This window comes from Lepidochelys kempii, chromosome 19 (genome assembly GCF_965140285.1).
Source record: "Lepidochelys kempii isolate rLepKem1 chromosome 19, rLepKem1.hap1, whole genome shotgun sequence".
NCBI classification, from domain to species: domain Eukaryota; kingdom Metazoa; phylum Chordata; order Testudines; family Cheloniidae; genus Lepidochelys; species Lepidochelys kempii.
Window position 1 is genome coordinate 10461076 of NC_136398.1, and position 21514 is coordinate 10482589.

The 21514-nt window shown below is 46.7% G+C and overlaps 1 protein-coding gene across 1 annotated transcript; it reads right to left on the reverse strand.

Annotated features, from left to right (window-relative positions):
* Positions 1 to 428: 428 nt before the first annotated feature.
* TENT5B (terminal nucleotidyltransferase 5B) lies at positions 429 to 12451 on the reverse strand. Its single transcript, XM_073317590.2, has 2 exons — positions 12056 to 12451; positions 429 to 5486 (listed from the first exon to the last, which is right to left on the reverse strand). Exons 1-2 carry the CDS (start codon positions 12227 to 12229, stop codon positions 4467 to 4469), a joined length of 1194 nt encoding a protein of 397 aa, XP_073173691.1. The 5' UTR covers positions 12230 to 12451; the 3' UTR covers positions 429 to 4466.
* Between the last annotated feature and the right edge of the window lie 9063 nt (positions 12452 to 21514).

Sequence of the window (21514 nt, forward strand, 5' to 3'; positions counted from 1 at the left end):
CACCAGGACTGCCGCTGTCCCCTTGCAAACCATATGGCTCATGCTGGCCCGCATCTCCTCACGTGGCATTATGACACCAGCATACGCGGTCAGCAAGAAATTGGATTGTCTGCTGCATCCATATCCCTGCAAAACTGAGGCTCTCCCATGGCCCTGGATGCTGATGCACTGTTGGGAGTTTAGCTCTACATGCTGCACTAGGAAAGACATCGCTTTATAAATGAGAAATTAAGCCCAGAGCAGGTGTTTTAAGACTTAATGGAACTGCTGTGTCCCCCATGGCCGAGCTAGGACTAAGATGCCACTACTAGAGTTTAGGTATGCACACAATTTGAATACAACCCACTCGCAGCTGTAGCATGCCTCTCTCTTTGTTCAGAGCAAGAAAGAGACCCCACGTTTTGAGAAAATATATATTTTTATTTGGTTAAACAAGAGGGACCCAAATCTCAGTTGTAAACATTGATAGCTCCTTTCTGATAACTAGTACTTTCCACCAGCATCCCTTTGTATAGTTTGATCCGCTCCAACAATGAAAGGCCCTGACAACTCTGTCAGGAGTTTTGCTGCTCCACTCAGGCTCACACCAATTGAGAGAGGCAGCTTATTCACTAGTTCATGCACAGTCATTGTGGGACCTAGGGGTAGCATAGAGAAGATAACCTGAAAGGGAACTAGAAAGAGTCACTTTTAAAATGACTTTCTATTCTCCCCAGCCCCTGCAAGCTAAGGCACACTTGGGGTGGGTAGAAGGAGTTTTGAAGGGGATATGAAGTTTTAGTTCATGAAAGTTACATACTAACAAGATGCATCAGCTGTAAGCAGTGCGCAAGTATCCTAAGAGGCAGGGCTAGGAGTTGGTTTCAGTAGAAGCCAACAGCTGTAGAAGAAGGGCAAGACTCCTCCTGCTTTGGAGAGGGACAGCAATGGGTGCATTCCTGCCTGGGTTAGGCTGGTGCCAGCCCAATAGCAGCAGCCACATTGGACTTAGGACAAACGGGACTTGGCCTCATGGTGTTTGGTCTAGAAAAGCGTGCGTTTCTTGTTGCTGGAGATGCCATCCCGTTCATGGCTACTGTAACCGAACTTCAGGCAGTTCTAGCTCGATTTCCCATACTAAGGAAGTATCACAGCTGGCTAGGCATGGTGATTAGTGCCAGCATTTTCAGAACAGCTCACCCCCCCCCGAGGAGAGGTCAATAGTGAGAGCTAAACTCAAGTGACCAGAGGGGAGCCAAGCATTTTTGAAAGTTTGCACCTATCTAAGGTGTCTACCCCACAAGACATTAAGACTATGTTTACACATCTAGTTGTAGCAGCTGAGCAATTTACGCACTTGAGGCTCTGTCAGTGTTTTACAGTCCATTGCTGCCACTTAGTAAGATTGCCCCCAGCAGTGTTTAAATACTCCCCACACAATTTTCACAGAGGCCAAACGTTGTGGGATAAACTATTCCCTACCAACTACTGCTAGCCCGTTAACACCCTCCCAGGGCCAGTGATTTGACAAGCAGCTCGGGAAGGAATGGTGCACTATATTGAAGTAGAAAAATCTTGTTGGGTGCTGGCATGCTTCTCTCTTTTCCTGCCACGTGAACAGAGCCTATTCCAGAGGCTTGAGTAGGCTCTGTTCTAGGGACTCAACTGCCTGAAGTGCAAACAAGGAGCGTTTAGGCACCATGATTAAAAGAACCTAAATTCCAAGGACTGTGCACACAGTCCTCCAATCTCATGCCAACTCATCCAATTTGTAGATCTATCAGTCATTTTTAGTGGGGGCAGGGTCTGAAATAGTAAAGCTACCCTACCTACCCTTGTGTGTGAAGTAAACAACAAATCTGTTGAATTTAATACACTGTATTTATTTGTAACAGATTCTAAAGAATCTAGTGAGTCTACGTCAAGTCCATTGCATGACAAGTGATACAGATGCAGGGGGAAAATATGTACATTTGAAACAAAATTAAGAGTGCCAGACTACTGGAATCTTCAGATTTTCTACAAGTGGCAGCATCTCATCCTGCAAGGAATCAACCACTCCCATTCCCCACACACTCCACAAATCAAAAGTGCAGCCTTCTTTTAAGTTTTCCCCATCAAGCCTTTAGCTGTAGGGAAACTTTACATTCTGTTAGAGAAAGAGGGAGTTCTGTCACTGCCCTGGAAAGATCAGAGTTTAGTGCATCTACCTTTACACTTTGTGGTAAGGAGTATGAGAGAAGCCTCCCTGCCCGAAAAAAGAAAAACGTGCAGCATGCTACAGATCAGCTGTGTTAATAGTAAGTTTAATAAAAAATGCAAAGCCAGGTCTCCCCTTAAAGTGAGTCTCTGAGTGAGGATTGCATGTCTAGAGATCCTAGTTAGTTTTCCAAAAGACATCCTTTAAACCAGTTTTTCAGCACAAGGAAAAACTAAATTTGAAACCCCCCTATGTCAGGCATTGCCACAGGAAGCAGGCTCTGGGCATCAAGAAGTTACATGTAGCAGAGTTTACCCCATAAGCTGTATCAGGATTACTTGTGTAAATAAACTTGTACAGTCTGAGAGCATGAGGTCACAGTAGGTTTAACAAACTATGACAGGTAGTGGCAGGGCCCTGTTCTTACTGGATAAAGATGAAAGGAGCAAAGTTGGAACAGATTTGTTTAAGCCTGTTAGTATTCAGAGAAGTGCATGCACAAGCTCCAACCCTCCCTCCCCATTCCCCCCTGAAGGTAAAATTCTGGTTATACATATTCCAAGTATCTCATCTTTATTAGATTGTTCAATGTGCCCAGCTGTGGTACAGTTTTATAACCAGAAAACAAGTTAGTAAAAATAGTCAAGTATTAGCCTCTGAGGAAGCACCATGAAGTGACTAGTGTTGTCTACTCCCAGAGCTGCGCACTTATCTTTTTGAAGAGAAGATGCCTGATGTCTCAGCTGTACCAGCTTTACAAACCCATGCATCGTTAAGTCTCAAATGTGATGTTGCAAAAGAATGGGTAAGCAGTCCAGACATCTCAGGGCAGGACTGTTTGTACTCCACACACACCCCCACAACTTCAAAGGCAGAACATTTGCCTAAGAGACACTAAAATGCTCTCAGACAAAGGTTTGTTGTGGTTTTTTTTAAAAAGACAGTTTTTGGTTGTTTTTTTTTGCACAAAAGAAGTCATGTTTCATTTCTAAGCATTTTACATTCGTAATCTCATATCTGTTGCTCAGATGTGGAATTGTGTAGCTGAAAAAACAGGCTGCTTTTGACAAAAGGACCAAGGGCACAGGAAGGAAGATTTATTCTCTAGCCAAGGCAGGCTAGGATCAAGAGAATCTGCTAGGACTCTACAGCTGAATCTAATACTTGAGGGACAGGGCTCTAAGCATTTTACCTAAAACTGGCTCCAGCCTACATAAAAGCAACTGCTATGGTCAACGGTTTGACTAGCCAATAGTTGGTTTGTGCTTCAGGACAAGCCTGGTCTTTCCCAGATTGGCCAGCTGGCCACTGGTTGGTTTGTGCATTGAAACCATACTGCATGCCAAAAAGCAGCAGCATTTCAAATTCCCTAGAAGACATAGCTTTGTACTAGTCTAACCAAGGGCAGACTCCCAAACAGATCCTTTGCTTTACTGTTTATGTACACAAGTTGCTGAAAATTTTGGCACTGCTGATTTGGGAGCTTTTTAGTGACTAACTGGATAGGCCTCTACTGCTTCCCATCTCCATAAAGCTCTGCACAGCATTCTCCACAATGCAATTCTTCCCCAGCCCCAGTGTCTCATGTTACATTCAATGCCAACCCCCACCTCTGTGCAACTCAGCTTTGACTACTATTAGATACTATTAGCTAGTCCTTCACGAGCAGCAAGCCATGCCAAAAGCCTTCGCAATATGTCACCTGCAATCCAACATCTGTTATGTTACGAGAAATGATCAAATGACCCCCTCCCATCCAAAACAAAAACACATTTTCATCAAGACATCCCCACACAAGCACTTAGGGACCATAGCCCCTGCCAAAAAAAATAAAAAAATAAAGGTTTACAGTACAATTGTGTTTATATTGTTACAGGCACTTAACAGGATTCTTTGGTCCTTCAAAGGAATCAGCCACTCTGGCTTCTATCTTCAGAAACCATGAGTCTGCACAACCCTTAAAACCTCCTGCACTAAAGGAAATTCAGACTGATTTGCATTTCAGGGCAGTGCAGCTTTACCTTTAGCCTAACCCTACAATCCCCCTAACTCCCCTGTTGCCTACATAATTCATAAGTCTTCCTGCAAACATCTCAGATCTACAGTTTCCATAACACTGCACATCCAATCTCCACAGCGTATAGCAGACAGCTAGTTCCAACAAACTTGGGAAAAAAAAACTCTTGAGAAAGAGTCCAGTATATTGCCTTTTGTCACAGTTCTTCCAGAAGGCTGGCAAGGCCAGGGAGCAGCCTGGACTACAGATCCTAGAGAGTGTTGTCCATGCTCAGTTACAAGGAAGCCATGTTGGGTAGGAGTGACTGCAAGGCAAAAGGGGCTGCACATGGGTGACATAGTAGTTGAAGTTTATTTCGCTGACATATGGTGCTGGCTGATAGTAGCAGGTCACATTGGTTACTGTTGGGATGATGTTCTGCTCAGCCAGCACCCTCACAGCCAGCATGGCAATGAGGTTCAGAGTTTGCCTCCTTTCGTGTCCCATCAGGCACACTGTACTTTCATTCACCACTCGGTGTAGGGTCATCAGGCAGTCATACCTTTTGCTCTCCATCCCAACAAAGTGACTCTGAAGATAACACTCGAGCTTCCGCTGCTGTTCTCCAATGTCAGAAAAGTCTATGAAAAACCTGGAGCACATGTACCTCTGTAACGCCTTCATATCTACTTCTGACTTGGGCTTAAACCCCCTCACCAGGAGATTGCAGTACTTCAGAAGCCCACCACCTCTGATTTCTTCTGGGTTCCTGGTGGCAATGATTCGGTTCCTGAGATGGTCCATTGCCTCCCCAAAGTCCCCATACATGCTTTCCCCAGTGATTGTGGGGTGGAAGTTCTCAGACATGGGGTTCTCTGAGCACTCTCTGAATAGTAACAGAGAATCCAATATAATCTGGAAGGAGTCCACACTGAACTCAAACTGCCGTCTGAGAGAGTCCACAAATTTGAGTTCCACATTTTTCCCACTGTTATTGGACAGTGATATAAGGCTCCAGCGGTCTGTTTCATTACATACTTTCACTAGCTTCTGCACATATGCCTCCTTCAGAGTCATGGGGGTGATCTTGTCTTTGTTTACTCCTTCTGGGAGGAAGTCCAGGAGACAGTCCATGACCACATCTTTAACTAGCTGGAAAGAATCCTCACTCTTCAGATCCACACAAAAAATGAGGTCCAGGTCTTTGTACCCCAGGCCACTATCTTGATGTAGGACATGGCTAGCTGCTGAGCCATTCAACCTGACATTATGGACTGCAATTCCCTTCTTTTCCAGACGGCTGCGGACCACCTGAGATACAGAGAGAGAGACACACACAGACAGTCATTGTCTATATAGTACTAAAGTAGTGTTCTTAGACTGGGATGTTAGAACTGAAATTGGGCTTGCATGTTGAAGTAGGTCATGCCAGCATAACAAAAAGGAGATGGTTATCATTCCTATTACAAACAGGGAAGTTTGGAGGTACTCCAGAGACAAAGGCTACAGAGAAATGTTCACTTCAAAGGCTATGTGTTTGCAGCAGCCACAGGATTTAAAAGGGGCCTCAACTGCTTGTTCTTACATTAAAGTGCTCCTGGCAGAAAGTGAACATCTGTACTTCTGCTTCTGTCCTACAGCGGTTAACTGCTCCCACCCCATTATCTCCAGGCAGCAACTGTCTGAGCAGGTTCATTGCAAGATCTGTTTCCTCAAGTCTCTTGATTCTTATCAAATAAAAAAGTCTTAAGTAACAGTTTTGGCCATTAATCTGGAACTGCAACTGATCCAGGGAGAAGTGCCCAAATGCAGAAACAGTGACGTCCCACTTTTTATTTGATTAGAGTAGCTGTAGCATGTTTCAGAAGATGTTCTCCCTAACCTTGCCAAGACTCATTAAAGGCAAACTAAGAAGCTACAGTTGCTAAAATGCACTTGCCATGAGTATGCAAGTTCATGTCTTAACTGGTAAGTGTATCCTAATAATTTCCAGTGTGTCAGTATTTTGCATTTGACACCTTGCCAGGTTTAAGAAGCAGTTTTTAATCTAACAGGTGTTACCTGAGCAATTTTAATCGTGCCTCCTCAATATTGACACACCCACAAATACACCTCTGAAGCTTTGTTAAATATGAAGCTGAATCACTTTCGTGATTACTTAAACATGCATTAGGGTGAAATAACCCTATGATCATAAAATATGAACTACCTATTCCAGACATCAGCTAGCAATTGAGGATGGTAACTTCCTCTTAGCAAAAGATTTGAGCTCTATATTAAACTCAGTCAGGACCTCAAACTGAGTACTTTGGCAGAGACTCATTCGTCATCTTCCTTTAATATCAAGATATTCAGACAAAAAGTTGAAAATTAAGGCTGTGAAACCAACATAAAGAAAGCCTCAGAATAAAAAAAACAAAAGCTAAACTTCAACTTGATTTGCCTAATGTGCTCCTGAAATTGACGTGTTTGGGCCCAACAGGCAAGAGGATTATTCCAGAACAAATAGTTCAGCCACAGCTTTGAATGTAACTGGAACCAGTTCCAGTCTAGTAAAGTTTTTTTTAAATAGAGTTCAACTAATCTAACAATTTAAGCTATGCTCCACTGCAGTTATTGACTGTGACTCTTCCTTTTCCAGCTGGAGAGGGTGTCCTATTAACCAATAAGAGTCAGACCCATGAACTAGACTAAGAATTCCATTTTGGATTAAGTTTAACAGGAAGTTGGAGAGCCACCAATACTTACTGGAAGGTTAATGGTATCAAAACGACACTAATTTATATCAGCTAGTTTTGTGAAGGCTAGGTACTGCAAGTCTGAAACTGCACTTTCAAGCAAGTAGAGGGTATCCTGGTGAAAGCTATGAATGTTGGAAAACACGGAATTTAACAACTTTTTTACACTTGTGATTTTTACAAGATGTGGTTCTTATGCTGGCATTTCCTAGTTACTCTCTGGCAGGAGCTACTGTAGCTGAAGTTGGACATTTGCCTGGACTCACTGCCAAATTTTAAGATTCACATATCAAGCCACAGGGAACGAGTAAGCCATCTACTATTAGAGATGTCAAATACCCACTAGTGCATGCACCCTTACCAACATGTCAGGTAGATTAGTTTTAGATCCAACTAAGTAGTTAGGAGTAAGTTCACACCAGATTTCGCGACAGTGCATAGTTAGGTTGCTCATTTTCACATACTGAGTAGACATTTCCATCTCCCATTCAATGGGCAAAGAATGCTTTCTACCTAGGAATTGTTTGTTTATAATAGATTCAAATAAGTTCAGAGTACAAAGTAAGAAACTTCATACCAATTATGGTCAATCACAGTGACCACGTTAGACCAGATACAAAATTGTGTCTTTTCCCCCAGGTACATATTATTTTGAATATGATGTGGGGACTACAGTTTGTACTAGTCAGTCTAATATTAGATATAGGTGAAGAAGATTGATGCAGTATCAGGAGAAGGGTTTGGATTAAACTAAAAGTCTCAAACCGGAGATCTTTGCTGCATACAAGTAATAGAAACTCAGACCCCGGCTGGCTTAAGATTCATCCCAAGACCTAGAAGACAGAAGTTTTAGATCCATGATTCAATATCCCCGCTCTCTGAAATTCAGTGGGGTTTATGGTTGCAGTTCTCTGAATAGTCCAAACGCCCATGGCCAGAAGAGTTTAAAACATTAACAGCCCACGCAGGTAGAACACTGGCTATGTGTCCAACTGCCTAACAATACAATCCTGCTCCAATAGAAATAAATTGGAATTTCTCATTGACAAGAATGGCAACATAAGAACAGCCAGACTGGGTCAGACCAAAGGTCCACCTAGCCCAGTATCCTGTCTTCCAAGAGTGGCCAATGCCAGGTGCCCCAGAGGGAACAAACTGAACAGGTGATCACCAAGTGATCCATCCCCTATCATCCATTCTCAGCTACTGGCAAACAGAGGCTATGGACATCATCTTTGCCCATCCTGGGTAACAGCCACTGATGGACATATCCTCCATGAATTTATTAATTTTTTTGAACCAAGCCTTTAGGAGAATTCAAATGTCTGGAGAGTCTCTCATGGATCACACCACACTGTTCCAAAGGATACCTGCCCATGCAGAAGGCTGGATACAAGTAGTAGGATCTGTTGTCCCAACTGTAGAGCGAGAAGAGCATTTGAAATCTATTACTCACTGCTAGCACTAGGATAAAGCAGAGGAGATAGACAAGTGTTCCTAAGAGGATTGTCAGTTTCATCAGAAGCAGGTCAGTAGTACAGAGTACCTCACTATATATGGTACAGCTGAGCAATTCTGACAATCAGATGGCAGGCCCAAACAAAACCGGCCTGCATTTTGGCCTGGTATTCTCTACATCATGAGAGTAGCTGGTTATATATAACCAAGCATTACAAAGTGGCTGCCTTTTTAGGTTACTTGTTTCAGATTACTCAGACCTAAACGCTGAGACTGCCAACGTGCCTGGTCAGAATTACTGTCTTCAGTATTTACCGTAAGTTGCTAGTGGCAAGATTGTAAACATCCTTTAATCAGCTATTACACAGCTGAGACTAAAGGAAGAAAGTTTCACTCCAGTTTAGTTACTGTTCAGGTATTAAGTTTCACAATTGGTGGAACATTTGATGCTAGATATCTGGCTTCTGCCAATGTCAGCTTTCCACTACTTTACACAAATCAAGCTTGGCACTCTAATAGCTTCCTATCATTTGCTTCATTAAATCTTTCGTGTCATACATATGCACTTCAACAAAATTTGAAAGTCCAACTGAGTTAGCATGAATTTAAGGGCTTTACGTTAGCCGAAGTCACATTGCTTTGCATAAAAAAAGGCATTTTTCAAATGCCACTTGATCAATTTCCAAACTTAAGTGAAGTACTCCAAGAGCTAGAGATCTAGAAATCCTAGATTAGTTTCTTGTGAAAGCCAGTTTGTGAATAGACTTTTTAATTAGAAGCCAACATGCTTGATTTTATATTTGATGAGTCATTACTAAGGAATGAAGAAGCCTCCCTTCCGTGAATATGCAGCAGCTTACTTGAACTAGACAACCAGCAACCGTATTAGGATGTTATGTGGAAGATGTGTGCACCTGATGCACAAATGGAGACTCAAGGATCCACCACAGTGCAAATGCAGAGACCACCAAGCCATAGGGCACTTGTTCGTGTGTTCAATCTTTTCATTTTCAGGAGATTGAGTGCTCTGCATCTCCTGAAGCCCTCAAATGAATGTCAAGCCTTTCTACTAAGCTGTGAATGCTGCTATTTCCATTTGAAAGAAGTGTCATATTAAAGCACACTGGTTACAACTTTATGGTAACCAATCCCTGTTAATTTGGGAAGATTAAATTATGGCATAGAGCAGTGGTTTTCAAACTTTTTTTCTGGCAACCCAGTTGAAGAAAATTGCTGATGCCTGCGACCCAACAGAGCTGGGGATGAGGGGTTTGGGAGGGGCTCAGGGCTGGGGTGCAGGGGTGAGGGCTGCAGGGTGGGGCTAGGAATGAGCTCCAGGTTTGGAGGGGCTCAGGGCTGGGAACAAGGGGCTTGAGGTGCAGGGTTGGGGCATGGGGTTACCTCAGGCAGCTCCCGGTCAACGGCACAGCACAGGTGCTAAGGCAGGCTTCCTGCCTGTCCTAGCACCACGGACCATGCTGCGCCCCGGAAGCAGCAAGCAGCAGATCCGGCTCCTAGGTGGACGTGTGTGCAAGTGGCTCTGTGCAGCATAATGCATTTTATGCCAACAGTTTAAATATGCACTCCCCTTCAAGCTTTGCAACCCAGATTTTGCAGCTCTGGGAAACTCCAGTTGGCACCACTTGAATCATTGGACAAGCTGATATTCTGTTTACTCTGCCTTAAGTGAGAAGTAACTTATATTTACAATTCATTTTTAATCTAGTGTTTTGGTAAAGAAGTCAGTTTCCAACTTGTTTTGAGTTCACAGTGATCCTTTCACATTAAGCATTACTTTTGTTTTAGTTACCTATGGAGCAAACGATAGATTAAGTCCCTAGTGGTCCTAAATCCGCCCATAATAAAATGGAACAGAAGACATTCTCTTAAATGTCTACTGACACTGCGATACAAGTGGTGTAACTGTGCGAGCAATACTAACTGCATCAGTTTGTCCTTACACAGCTAAAGCTTCGCTTTTATTATTCAGACCTCAGAAGTCTGGAATGGGGTCATCGGGTCCCAGCATTAATTTACATTGACAAATCCAGACACTTAACATCTCCTTGACATTCTGACAAGGGAGGCTGAACAGTATTGCTTTAAGCGGCATAAAAAAGGCTCAGCTAATTCACAGACTAGTTGAGGTGGCCATGAGTGCATTTTTTGCAGAACCTGCTGCATCTATCCTAATTGTAAAGCTTCTCACAGCCTTCCTGTTACAGAAGCTAACCTGGGCTGATGGAGTCTGAATTTAGTTATTACAAACATCTGTTTTTAATATGTGCAGTAATGTAGTCCCATGTTGCCCTCTACTGATGTGGCAGTTCTAAATGAAATTTACATGAATAAGATATTAGATTATGCATGTTGTCCTGGATCCAAGATGGAGTTTTTAGGTTAACAGGAAAATGTCAACATGAAGACAAGGGACAAGCCAAGATGCAGTAGAATATCAGTAGATACAGGGAATCTAATACCAAGGCAATTCTGAATGACTTTGCCTGTGATGACCCCTCGGTTTTCTGTACATCACATGCTTCAGTCTGGGCGAGGCAGCAGCAAGATTCAGAGGCCTTGCATAGTAAGAGATGGATGCAGAGCGAAAAATCTACTATCTTCGCTTCGGCTAGTACAAGTATTTGCTTCAGCTGGAGAATTCCTCAGCCTGGGTGGCAAGATGCCATGCGTGAGAGACTGAATATCACAGTCTCAGCAGTTTTATTTTCTGCTAGCAGACTTCAAGCCCCATATAAGCAGACAGCGAGAGCAAGCGCGGGACCAGCCTGAGTGCAGCCTCATCAGGGCAGAGTCCAACACTTCTGCACAAACTACTTACGAAAAAATCAGTGAGTCAACAGTGGCCTCTAAAGTTTCTGGTGACCTCCTTCTCCTATACAGGAAGCCTACCAGCTGGTTTAGAAAAACTGGAGATGTTTCAGGTAGCCCCATAGCATGCGCCGCTATGGAGGAGCTGCCCTTGCCCAGACACGCACTTGGTCTCCCATCAAGCAGGGGGATTTAAACACAAGTTGCTCTGGAAAGGGAGACACCCTTTGGCAGAAAATACTGGGTCTCTGCAGATCCCAGCTCCCTCCCACCCCCATGGCAGTTTCTCAAACAGGAGCGGGTCAGAACAGCTCCCATGGGAAGGCGGCCTTTGCCAAGTCACAATGCTCATGTGCTGGGGGGGGGGGGGGGACGACGACACCCTTTGAAACCAGCTTTAGCTAGCCGATCTGCTGGCTTCCAACAGCCCAGCGCGCAGGACTGCAGCAGAGCCCGTGAACAACGCTGGGCAGGAGCCACCGCACACTTCTACAGGATAGGGGTGACCTTTAACAGGGAGGTGGGTCGCAGAAGGGCCTACAAGGCCCCCTCCTTTGCCAGCACCAGGCACAAGGGACCCCCCCCTCCTCCCCCACCATTGTGGTCACACAGTGGGGAGCCACTGGTCCCTCCCCCCCCATACCATGCACAGTGCAGAGCCAGGCACCCCCTCCCCCATACATAGTGGGGGCACCAGGCACCCCTCCCCCCAGCATTGTGCACAGTGGGGAACCAGGCACCTCCTCCCCAGGACCATGCATGGCAAGGGACCCGCCCCCCCCCTTGTCGGGGGGGGGGGCTCTAGCCAGCACAGACCCCCCCCGCCGGGGGTCTGAGGGACACGCCCCCCCTCACCTGCACGATCCTGCGGGGCCGCACGGACAGGGTGGGGAAGTTGCCCCGGCCGTGGATGGGGACAGCCTCGCCCAGGATCTGGTCCAGCCGCTGCACCTGCTCCCAGCTCAGCACGCTGAACCGGCCGCCGGGCCGCTCCGAGCCGCCAGCCCCGGGCGCCCCCGCTGACAGCATCGCCACCCGCCCCGCGCCGCTCCTGGGAAACGCCACCGGAAGCCGAGCTCAAGTCACCCGGAAGCGGACAAGAAAGCAACCGGAAGTGAGGGGCTTTTTAAAAAAAAACAAACAAACAGCAGCAGCAATTATTCTGAGGGGAACTTGCTGAGGGGAACCCGTGTGAACCGGCGCCGCGCGCGAAAGCCCCTCCGCTGCGCGCCGGCTACGCTGAACACTGCGGTCACCTCAGCCCCCGGAGCCGCCTTATATAGCCGCCCCGCCGCACCCCGATTGGCCTGGCCCAGCCACCAATCCCCGCAGCGCTCCGACTCCTTCCAGCGCTCTCATTGGCCGCAGGGAGGAGCGGGAGGGGGAGCTGCTTTCCAGATTCGCCAATCGGGGGACGGGACGGGCCGGGACGGGCCGGGGCCGGGGGAGGGAAGGCGGAGCCAAGGAGACGGAGAGGGAAAGCTGGCTCTGGCCCGAGGCCAGGCTTGTCCCCGTCGCTGGACGGGGATCCCGTCTGTGATTGGTCAGGGCAAGAAGGCTGGGATTTAAAGGGACACGCACCGGCCGGAGGGAGCTAGAACTGCCTTGGAATTAGAGGGGATCTCGAGGAGGGAGGGGGGAGCTGGAGCTGGGGGCTTTGGAGGAGGGGGCTTTGGGAGAATGGGAATGAAGTTGGGACTGGGGGTGTGTGGGAATCTGGGGACTGGGGTGGTGCCCTCATGGGGACACCAACAGCAGCTGGGAACAACAGAGCCACCCAGGACTTTGACAGAGCGTACAGGGCCCAGCTGTTTATTTGTACTGGTGCTAGGGAGAGTCACTCTTTCCCCCACTCCAATCACCCTGCAAGGTCCTAGTTCGGTGCTGATTTACCTGCAGGGGGAAGTCAGTGACACCCTACTCTAAACCATCTGTCCCCTGGGTCTAGACATTCAGCAGCTTTCCGGTCCAGGAAGTATATCTTCTCCTGCCCCCTGACTTTCTGTGGTTTGCACGGTCATAATAATACCTTGCATTTTATGACATTTGCTAAATATATGGCAATGCACTGTTTACTTCAGTCCATGGCTTCAAGGCTTTTGCATAGCTTTCCTCCCCAACTAGGAATTTTGTGAAGAAGCTTCAGCTTGAGCCATCATCTACAGTGCTGGTCATGAGGAGTTAAACATGCTTTATGGTGAGAGATTAAAGGAGATCAGTCTATTAGTTTATCAAGAGAAGGTTAACAGGCAACTTGATTGCAGTCTACAGTTACTGACACAGGGAAAATATATCTTATACCAGAAGGTTCTTTAATCTCGTAGACAAAGGCATAACACAATCCATTCTCAGGAAGCTGAGGTAATTGAAGTTCAAAATGAAAATAAGGTGCACATTTTTAAAAGTGAGGTTAATTGACCACTGAGCCATTTTACCAAGGGATGCGGTACATTCTCCATCGCTTGGAGTCCTGAAATCAACACCGGGTGTCTTTCTAAAAGACATGCTGTAGTTCACCCCCAAGTTGTTGAGTTAGGTGCAGGAATTGCTGAGTGAAATCTATGGCCTGTGATACACAGGAGGTCACACTAGACGGGCATGATAATCCCTTCTGCTCTTAAAATCTCTGAATCTACAAGAGTGCCGGGGTGGATCTGTGCTGTTCTTAGTGAGTGGTATAGTGATTGGCACGGGCTGGAATCCATGTTGGCTTAGTTACTCGGAAGTCAACATGTGTAAGTTTTAGCAGGCTCAGCAACTTGAACTGTAAGCTCTTCGGGGCAGAGAATACTTTTGGCTCTGTCTGTACAGCGCCTAGCACAATGGCCTCAAACTTGGTTGGGACCTCTAGGCCCTGCTTTCACACAGATAATCATGTTTTTCTCTCTTTTCAGAATTGGCTCATCTCAGAACCTTTTTTTAATGTGTACATTTTTATTTCTGGATTCCAGAGGGTTCACGTTTCAAAATGACCATTTTTGCAGCCCCAGAGTTGCAAGTGGTGGAATTTATAGCTAAATAACAAGGGAAGATCTGTCCCAGAGATCTTACAATGGAAACTGGAATTTCCTCAGTGAGAAGCAATAAAGGGTGGAGGAAGTGGGTATGGAAGAACGAAGGGTGCAACAGTGAAAGATCGTGATGTCCATAGTGTTATTTATGCAGTTTACTACAATATATTAAGGTTTGGGGGTAGTATCCATAGCAAGGTCTGGGCTGGGGAAGGAGGGAAATGAAGGCGCACAGGATATGGGAGTCTATTCCAGCAGATGGGTCAATATGAGAAATGGCTCATCTGCTCATGGAAGAAGATAGTCATAGATATGTAGGGCTGGAAGTGACCTCAAGAGATCACCCAGTACATCCCCCCCCCCACACACACACACTGAGGCAATATTAAGTATACCTTGAGATGCCACTGTGATACTCCAAATGCTAGTTTCTTGGGTGCAGTGGCATCCCTAAAAGTGTCAAAATATTGCTTATCTGCTCATGACGTCTGCACACCTCACAGCACAGATTACACCCAGCCCCAGAGAGGAGAAAGAGACTGAGGGGCCATATGGCACTCTTTAGGGAGAGAGGGAAAGAACCAGCTGTCACGGAGTGTGGGGGAGTCCAGGCCCTGCACCCCTCTTCCTGGGATTCACTGAGACTCTCAGCCAGCCAGTAAAACAGAAGGTTTATTGGACAATAGGAACACAGCCTAAAACAGAGCTTGTGGGTACAACCAGGACCCCTCAGTCAAGTCCTTCTGGGGGGCAGGGAGCTTAGACCCCAGCCTTGGGGTTCCCTGCATTCCACCACCCAGCACAAAACTGAAACCACAACCCCTCCAGCAGGCTCTCTCCTGCAGCCTTCGACCAGTTTCCTGGGCAGAGGTGTTACCTTTCCCCTCCCCCTCCTGGCTCAGGTTACAGGCTCTCAGGTATCCCATCCCAGATGAAACTCCCCTGCCACATTCCCAGGTCAACACTCCCCCCTCCCTACTGCGTCACACCAGCATTGTCCTGTACTTCATGGGGAACTCAGCTCATCCCTGAGCTGAGATGGAGTGATGGGATTGATCATTCCCTTCCTGCCAAGAGGCTCCCTAGCACTGGGAACAGAGGGCTGCATATCAAACAGGGATGATAGTTGCTGCCTTTTGCTTATGAGCACAAGTACACCTGCTTCAGAGTTATTAACTGCAGACTGGCTACGGGTCAGCCACAGTCCTAGGGCATTCCATTGCTACATTGCGGATAAATTTGTCTCCGTGGATTAAATCCTGCTCTTAGTTACACCCATGCAATCCATTTGACTTCAGTGGAGTTGCTGGGGTGTAATTCAGGGCAGGATTGAGCCCTGTGACTGCCTATGGTTCATGGTGTTTTATGATAAGTCATAACCACCTGAAACGAAACGAACGGTGACGTGAGAATAAAACCTTTGCCCAGAGAGGCACCTCTGTTTATACACTTCCACCCTTTCAGCTCTGCCGCCAACCCAGCCCAAGAGGCAGAGCATGTAACGCTGAATATATATATGAAATATATATATATATGAAAGCTATATAGTTTTCATTTAAAGCTTTGTCTAGTCTGGCATTGTCCTGCCACAGAAGCTGTTATCTTATGATAAAGTCTAAGCAGGTAGCCAATTCCGCTGTAGCGTTTCAGACTCTGGCTTTATTAAGCATGGCTTTCGTCACATTCGGATAGAGAATTGAAGAGGGCTGTGGGGTCATGGTTAAGGTGGACTCAGGAGGCATTCTAGTAGGATCTAAAAGACAAGTTGCTGTCTGAGAAAGCTACCATGGGAAACATTCAAAAGAGGGAAGGAAGAAGGCTGCACAGTTCTGGAACAAAGGAGTTAAGCACCCACATGTCCCTGAAAGTGCCTTTGAAAATCTCAGCCTGGAAGAATAATGGGGAAGATTTTTCAAAGCACGTAAGGGATTTAGGAGCACACATTGCATTGAAAATAATTGGGACTTGTGCTCTTAATTCTCTTTGGTGCTTTTGAAATTCCTCCTTTAATCATAATGGTTATTATTATAGTTGGTGATTATATGCTATGATGGCGCTGCAAAGGCATGCAGCATTTGATTAAACTGAAAATCCGACACATTCACTAACTGGGGGAACATACAGTCTAAATGTCCATCTGCCCTGCAGCTTCAGACATTCCAGGAACCTGCTCACCATGCAGGTGACACCCAAGGTGATTAAAGTGCTGGTCCATTTTACAGTGGAGATAACTGTGTCTCTGATCTGTGCTAAAGCCTTAGGTCCCCATCTTTCAATCAGTCCCCTGTGCCTGTCTGGGGCTCCCTCAGAGTCTGGCTATGTGGAGCTCGTTGGACTTCCCAAAGCTCTACTGTGGATCAAGAACATGGCTAAGTTCCCATCCACACATCAAAATTATTTGTACTCTTTGTATTGAGATAACACCTGCAAGGCCCAGTCAGGGTCCCTTGTGCTAGACAGTGTTCACATATATACCAAAAAGACAGTCCTTGCCCCATTTAACTTACAATCAAACTATAAGACAAGAGCCAACAGGTGGATACGATGAACAGATAGGGGTTGCGGGGGCAGGGGAAGGAACACGCGCTAACAGGGAAACAGTTACGATCAGTGGAACCAACAGCAGTCACAGCACCCACTGCCTAGCTATTGTTGCATGTTTTGTAGGCATCACAACCCAGAAGGGTTTAAGGCGGGATTTGGAGCACAACAAGGTGGCCTTGAAGATTTTTATGAGGAACTCCTCCTCCCACACATAAAGTTAGCATGGGAGAAAGACCACAAGCTAGACCAAAGAGCGCTCCACGCTGGCATTGTTGGGGGAGTGGAGGCAGAGCTGCCAGCTCTGTCATGTATATGAGATGATAGCTAAGGTGAAGATAGGCCCTAAAAATGAAGACAAGTACTGTAGTTTGTGCTGGATGTGATGGGAAAGGCGAGCCAGTGGACAGATTCACTGATGTGGCTTCAACTCCCATGATTCCTACAGATTGGGCATTGCATTCATGAAGAGCAGAATTTGCCTCTAAGACGTGATGAGATGAGACAAGCTAAGACGTCGGACAGTGGCTCAGGTGACAGAGGGTTGGATTATTGATGAGAAGAAAAAGGGTGGTGCAAAGAAATGTCCAGTTGATTACATAAGAGATGCACATTGCCATGGGCTTCTGAAAAGAGCAAGGAGCTCTGGGAACCGAGGAAGATAACGCTGGCTGGTTGAATGAGCAAATTAAACACAGCCTGGAATACACAGCTCCATAGTTAGGGTTGATAACTGAATTATCCAAAAGAGCCAGAGAGAAGAATGCAGGAGGCAGAAAAGAGGTCAGGGTTAATTTCGTTCTTGCTCAGTAATGATTGCACTAGCCACCTACTGAGTACTAGTTGTCCTAATAAATTAACCTCAAAAGTATCAGTTTTTGCCCCTCGTAAAGTTAGTGGTGTCTGGTGAGTGTAAATGGAACTGGGAGCCCATCTTTGCTGCTATTTATAGTAAATGCACCCAACTGGCAGAGCTGATGCTGAGAGCTATGATTGGGCTGTGTGCTGGGCAGCATGCAGTAAAATTATGAAATGTCCGGTAATACTGAGACTGCCATGACCTGGCTAGTGTGTATGTGCTCAGAACAGGCGTTGACAACATAGCAGTTAAAATGCCAGTGGTTTATGGCACCTTGGTCTATCACAGGTGGGTCTGTGCCATCATTAGTGACAGTGGGTAGTTTTAGTGAGGAAAGGGGAGTGGAGACAAGGTTTATTAGTCTTACAGACTTAAATGCTGCCTGAAAAGCATAAGCAGCGGTCAGCTCCCTTGCCTTTAAATCTGCTCCCACCAGGAAGTGCAGAAAGCAGACGCACTCGCTTCGTTATTATTGGTCTTGCTGGAAACAGCCTGAGATGGCGCGAGGAACATGCCCCAGCAGGTCTAAGGTTAGGAAAATAGCCGAGAAAGAATTCCAAACTGGGTTTCCAATGGATGGGTTCATTGAGAAAAGCTCCTACTCTGCTCTTTCAATAAGAGTGTGATGTTTGACCAGGTGGGCAGGAGGGATGCTGAGATTCCACTGTCATGGCAGGGGATCATCTGGATAGGCACTGGGTGGCTTTTGGGGTGGCAATCAGGTGGGTGGGTGAGCTGGAGGCCTCTCTGGGGCCTCTCTGGAATTTTCCTAAATGGGGCTTTGCTAGACATAGACTGGAACGCCTCCAGGGCAGAAACTGGCTTGTTCAGAGGGTTAGAATGGGTTGGAAGAGGCAGTGGCCCCTTTTTAGGGATGTTAAAAGTTTTAGTCAAGACCGTGGCTTTGTCCCATCTAAAAGGCTCCACCCAAATAAGCAAACATGGACTCCTCAAGGTGTTGGAGGCAGAAGGCAGCAGAGAAACCTCCAAATCAGGGACCGGGTGATGGAGTAGAGGATGGAACTAGAGGGCGGAGGAGGAAAGTTTCTGTGGGATGGTGCCAGAACTGGGAGGAGGAGGGTGGGTCTCAGTCCGATTCCTAGCACACAGGTGTCTATATTGCTAAAATCACCAATAGCGATGCCTCCAGGGCAGTCGCAGGAGAGGTCAGAGATTGAATGGGCCGTGAAGACAACTGTGTGACCCTCTCCCTCTTGGAAGCGATTCCTGCGGATCAGGGCCAGGGCCTAGCAGCTGGGTTGCGCGTGGGAAGCTTGCACTCCTACTGCCCGTGTTGTTATCTCCTCTGCCAATGAAAAGAGGATGTGGGTATCTGAGCCATGGTCTGGCACCTTTCTCCAGCCTCGAATTCCCTCAACGGGTCTCTTATCAAGGTACAGCTGGTCCTCCCCAAACAAATCGTTGGGAGTGATTTCCCAAGATCTAATGCTAATGCACAGGGCACCCTCTGTATAAACACAGCTGCCTCTGAGGTGGTGGATGTGGATTTAGGAGGTGGAGTGTTCTCTCGCTTCTGTGTCAGAAACCTCCCTTAACAAACGGATCTCTTTAGATAGCTCCTGTTTATTCATAGTGAACGCATGTCACGTTTCCAAAGGCATCACGGCCTTTATGGGGGTTCCCAGATATACTGCAGATGCTAGTGTACAGAACAATGATGCAGCTCATAAGGGCGGATAGGCAGCTTATGCACACAACAGACTGCGTCACTTACGCCCCACTCCAACACCACAGTGGGACCTCTGTCCTGGGGTGAATTTCACCCGGAGGGCAGACATAGTCAGTAAAGTCCATTATATAAGTATCTCCCTGTTGAGTTTCAGTGCCTTGACTAAAGGAGCCAGGGACTCCTTAAATCTCACAGACACCCCGAGAATGAAGGGGCTTAAAAATCACTGGAAGAATTGGCCAACAAGTACCTGAAAAAAAGCATTCAGATTCTTTTTGAATTAAGCTTTGACACGGTGATATTTTTTAAAATCACGACCAAGAGCCCAGAGTGTGGGATCGGTACCTTGTGCTGCTTTACCAGTGGAGAGAAATTACGTTACATTGGTTCCTGAAAGCTTCAAATGAGGATAATTATATTGATTACTGGAAATCTGGGCCCCATTGTGGTAGGCATGGTACAAACAAATAACACAGACAGCCCCTGCCCCAGAGAGCTCACAAGCTGGGACTGTGCCAATTTGTGACTTAGTCGACTGCAATGGGGTAGGGATAACAGGTGTGCGAGGACAAGGGGCCAGCAGAGACAGGTGCATGGCAGTCGCCAGTCATGCCACCAAAACACCTGTGAGCACAAGCCCCCAGACCAATAAAGCATCTAAGTTACCATTAGTCACACACTGGGCTGTGAGAGGCGCAGCATGACTTGGGGAGGGAGTGTGGTTTAGTGGTTAGGGCAGGGCCTAGATTCTGTTGCCGGCTCTGTCACTGACTCATGGTGTAACCTTGAGCTTCGGCTGTCAGATGAAGGATAACAACACACAAATTCCTCACCTAGGTGTTGTGAGGTCTGGTTAATTAGTGGCTATAAAGCACTTTGGAAGGTGCCCGTGTTATTAAGCTCTAAAGGTTGCTCTGCATCTAGGCAGGAGGGGCCTGAGCCAAAGCCCATTGAAGTCAGTGGGAGGCGTTCCCGTGATTTTGGTAGACTTTGGAGCAGGCCATGGGGTCAGAATTCCCTCAAATGGTTCCAAAGGTGCCGCTGAGATGAACTGTGTCCTCCATTATGGAAACAGGCCAGATTTTCAATCCAGATTTTCACCTGGGCTTGGTCAGGATTTCTGTGAATCACTAGGATCAGGATACCTCAGCCTCAGAGCGGGTAAGATCTCAGATGGGTGGAATAAATGAGAAGAGACCTCAGAGTTCACCTCCCTATTGTCAAAGCCAGCTACACAAAAATCCTAGAGGTCACAGAGGGAAAAACCCAACTGCATGCAGGGGGCCAGTACAAGTCTTATATACACTGCTTATCGCTAAGGACTTTAATGGTTTCTGTGCTGTATGCCAGCCCCTGGCACAGTGGTGAATTTCACACTCAGTGAACTCCAGGGCCTTCTTCCCATAAAGTGATGCTGATAAGATCTTGCCACAGCAGAATGGAGAGATGTGATTTGCAAGGGGAGGACATTAAGCATGGTGTGGGCGTATCTGCATATGAACTGAAGCTTCCCATAATTTAATGACTAGTATAGTTCTGGATTTGGGACAAAGCCTCCCCTCCCCCACACAAATTGCCTGGACTTCTCTTCATTTGCTGCATTAGACTATTCAACCTTTGGCTCTTAATGTGCTGAGGAGACTTGACAAGTACTCCGTACCTCTCTGGACAGGCAGCCCATCTGCTTTTGTACGTTGGTCGCCAGGAGCTGTCTCTCATTCTAGTGGCTGGTAGACATCCATCCAACCTACATATAGTGGCCTACCGGTGACACATGAATTGCTTTGGCTGGAGAAGACTCTTGCATTGTTGTAGATAGTGGGCCCCTGTTTTGCTGGTGTGAGGTTGTTGCTAAGTAGCACACCAAGATTCGGCTGGCCCACGAGCTGCTGACCTGAATTCAGTTCCTCCTTGGCATGCTGGGCTGGTCCCTTTGGGATCATGGTAACAAGCCATCTGAAGGTCTTCTTCAGCATCTGACCCCTTCCTTCCTACCTCCTTGCAGAAGCCTTGCAAATGCATGTTGCTCGGAGGATAAGGCAAAGTCAGAAGGTTGCAGCTTCCCGTGGTATTTGTGTGTTTGTTTGCTGAAGGATCTGATTTTGGGGCAGAGTTTCTTATAACAGCCTCTGATGTGCGTTCAGCTCACCTGGCCTGTGGCAGCATTCCCACATCTGCGAGCGCTGTGGATTCACACTAACAATCCCTGAGCT

What these genes read in the sequence shown, in the direction of transcription:
- TENT5B (XM_073317590.2), bottom strand. Translation starts at nt 12,229, where the DNA reads ATGCTGTCAGCGGGGGCGCCCGGGGCTGGCGGCTCGGAGCGGCCCGGC. An exon ending in GGCCCCGCAGGATCGTGCAG is followed by an intron (nt 5,487 to 12,055) that starts GTGAGGGGGGGC and finishes TCTGTATCTCAG; the next exon opens with GTGGTCCGCAGCCGTCTGGA.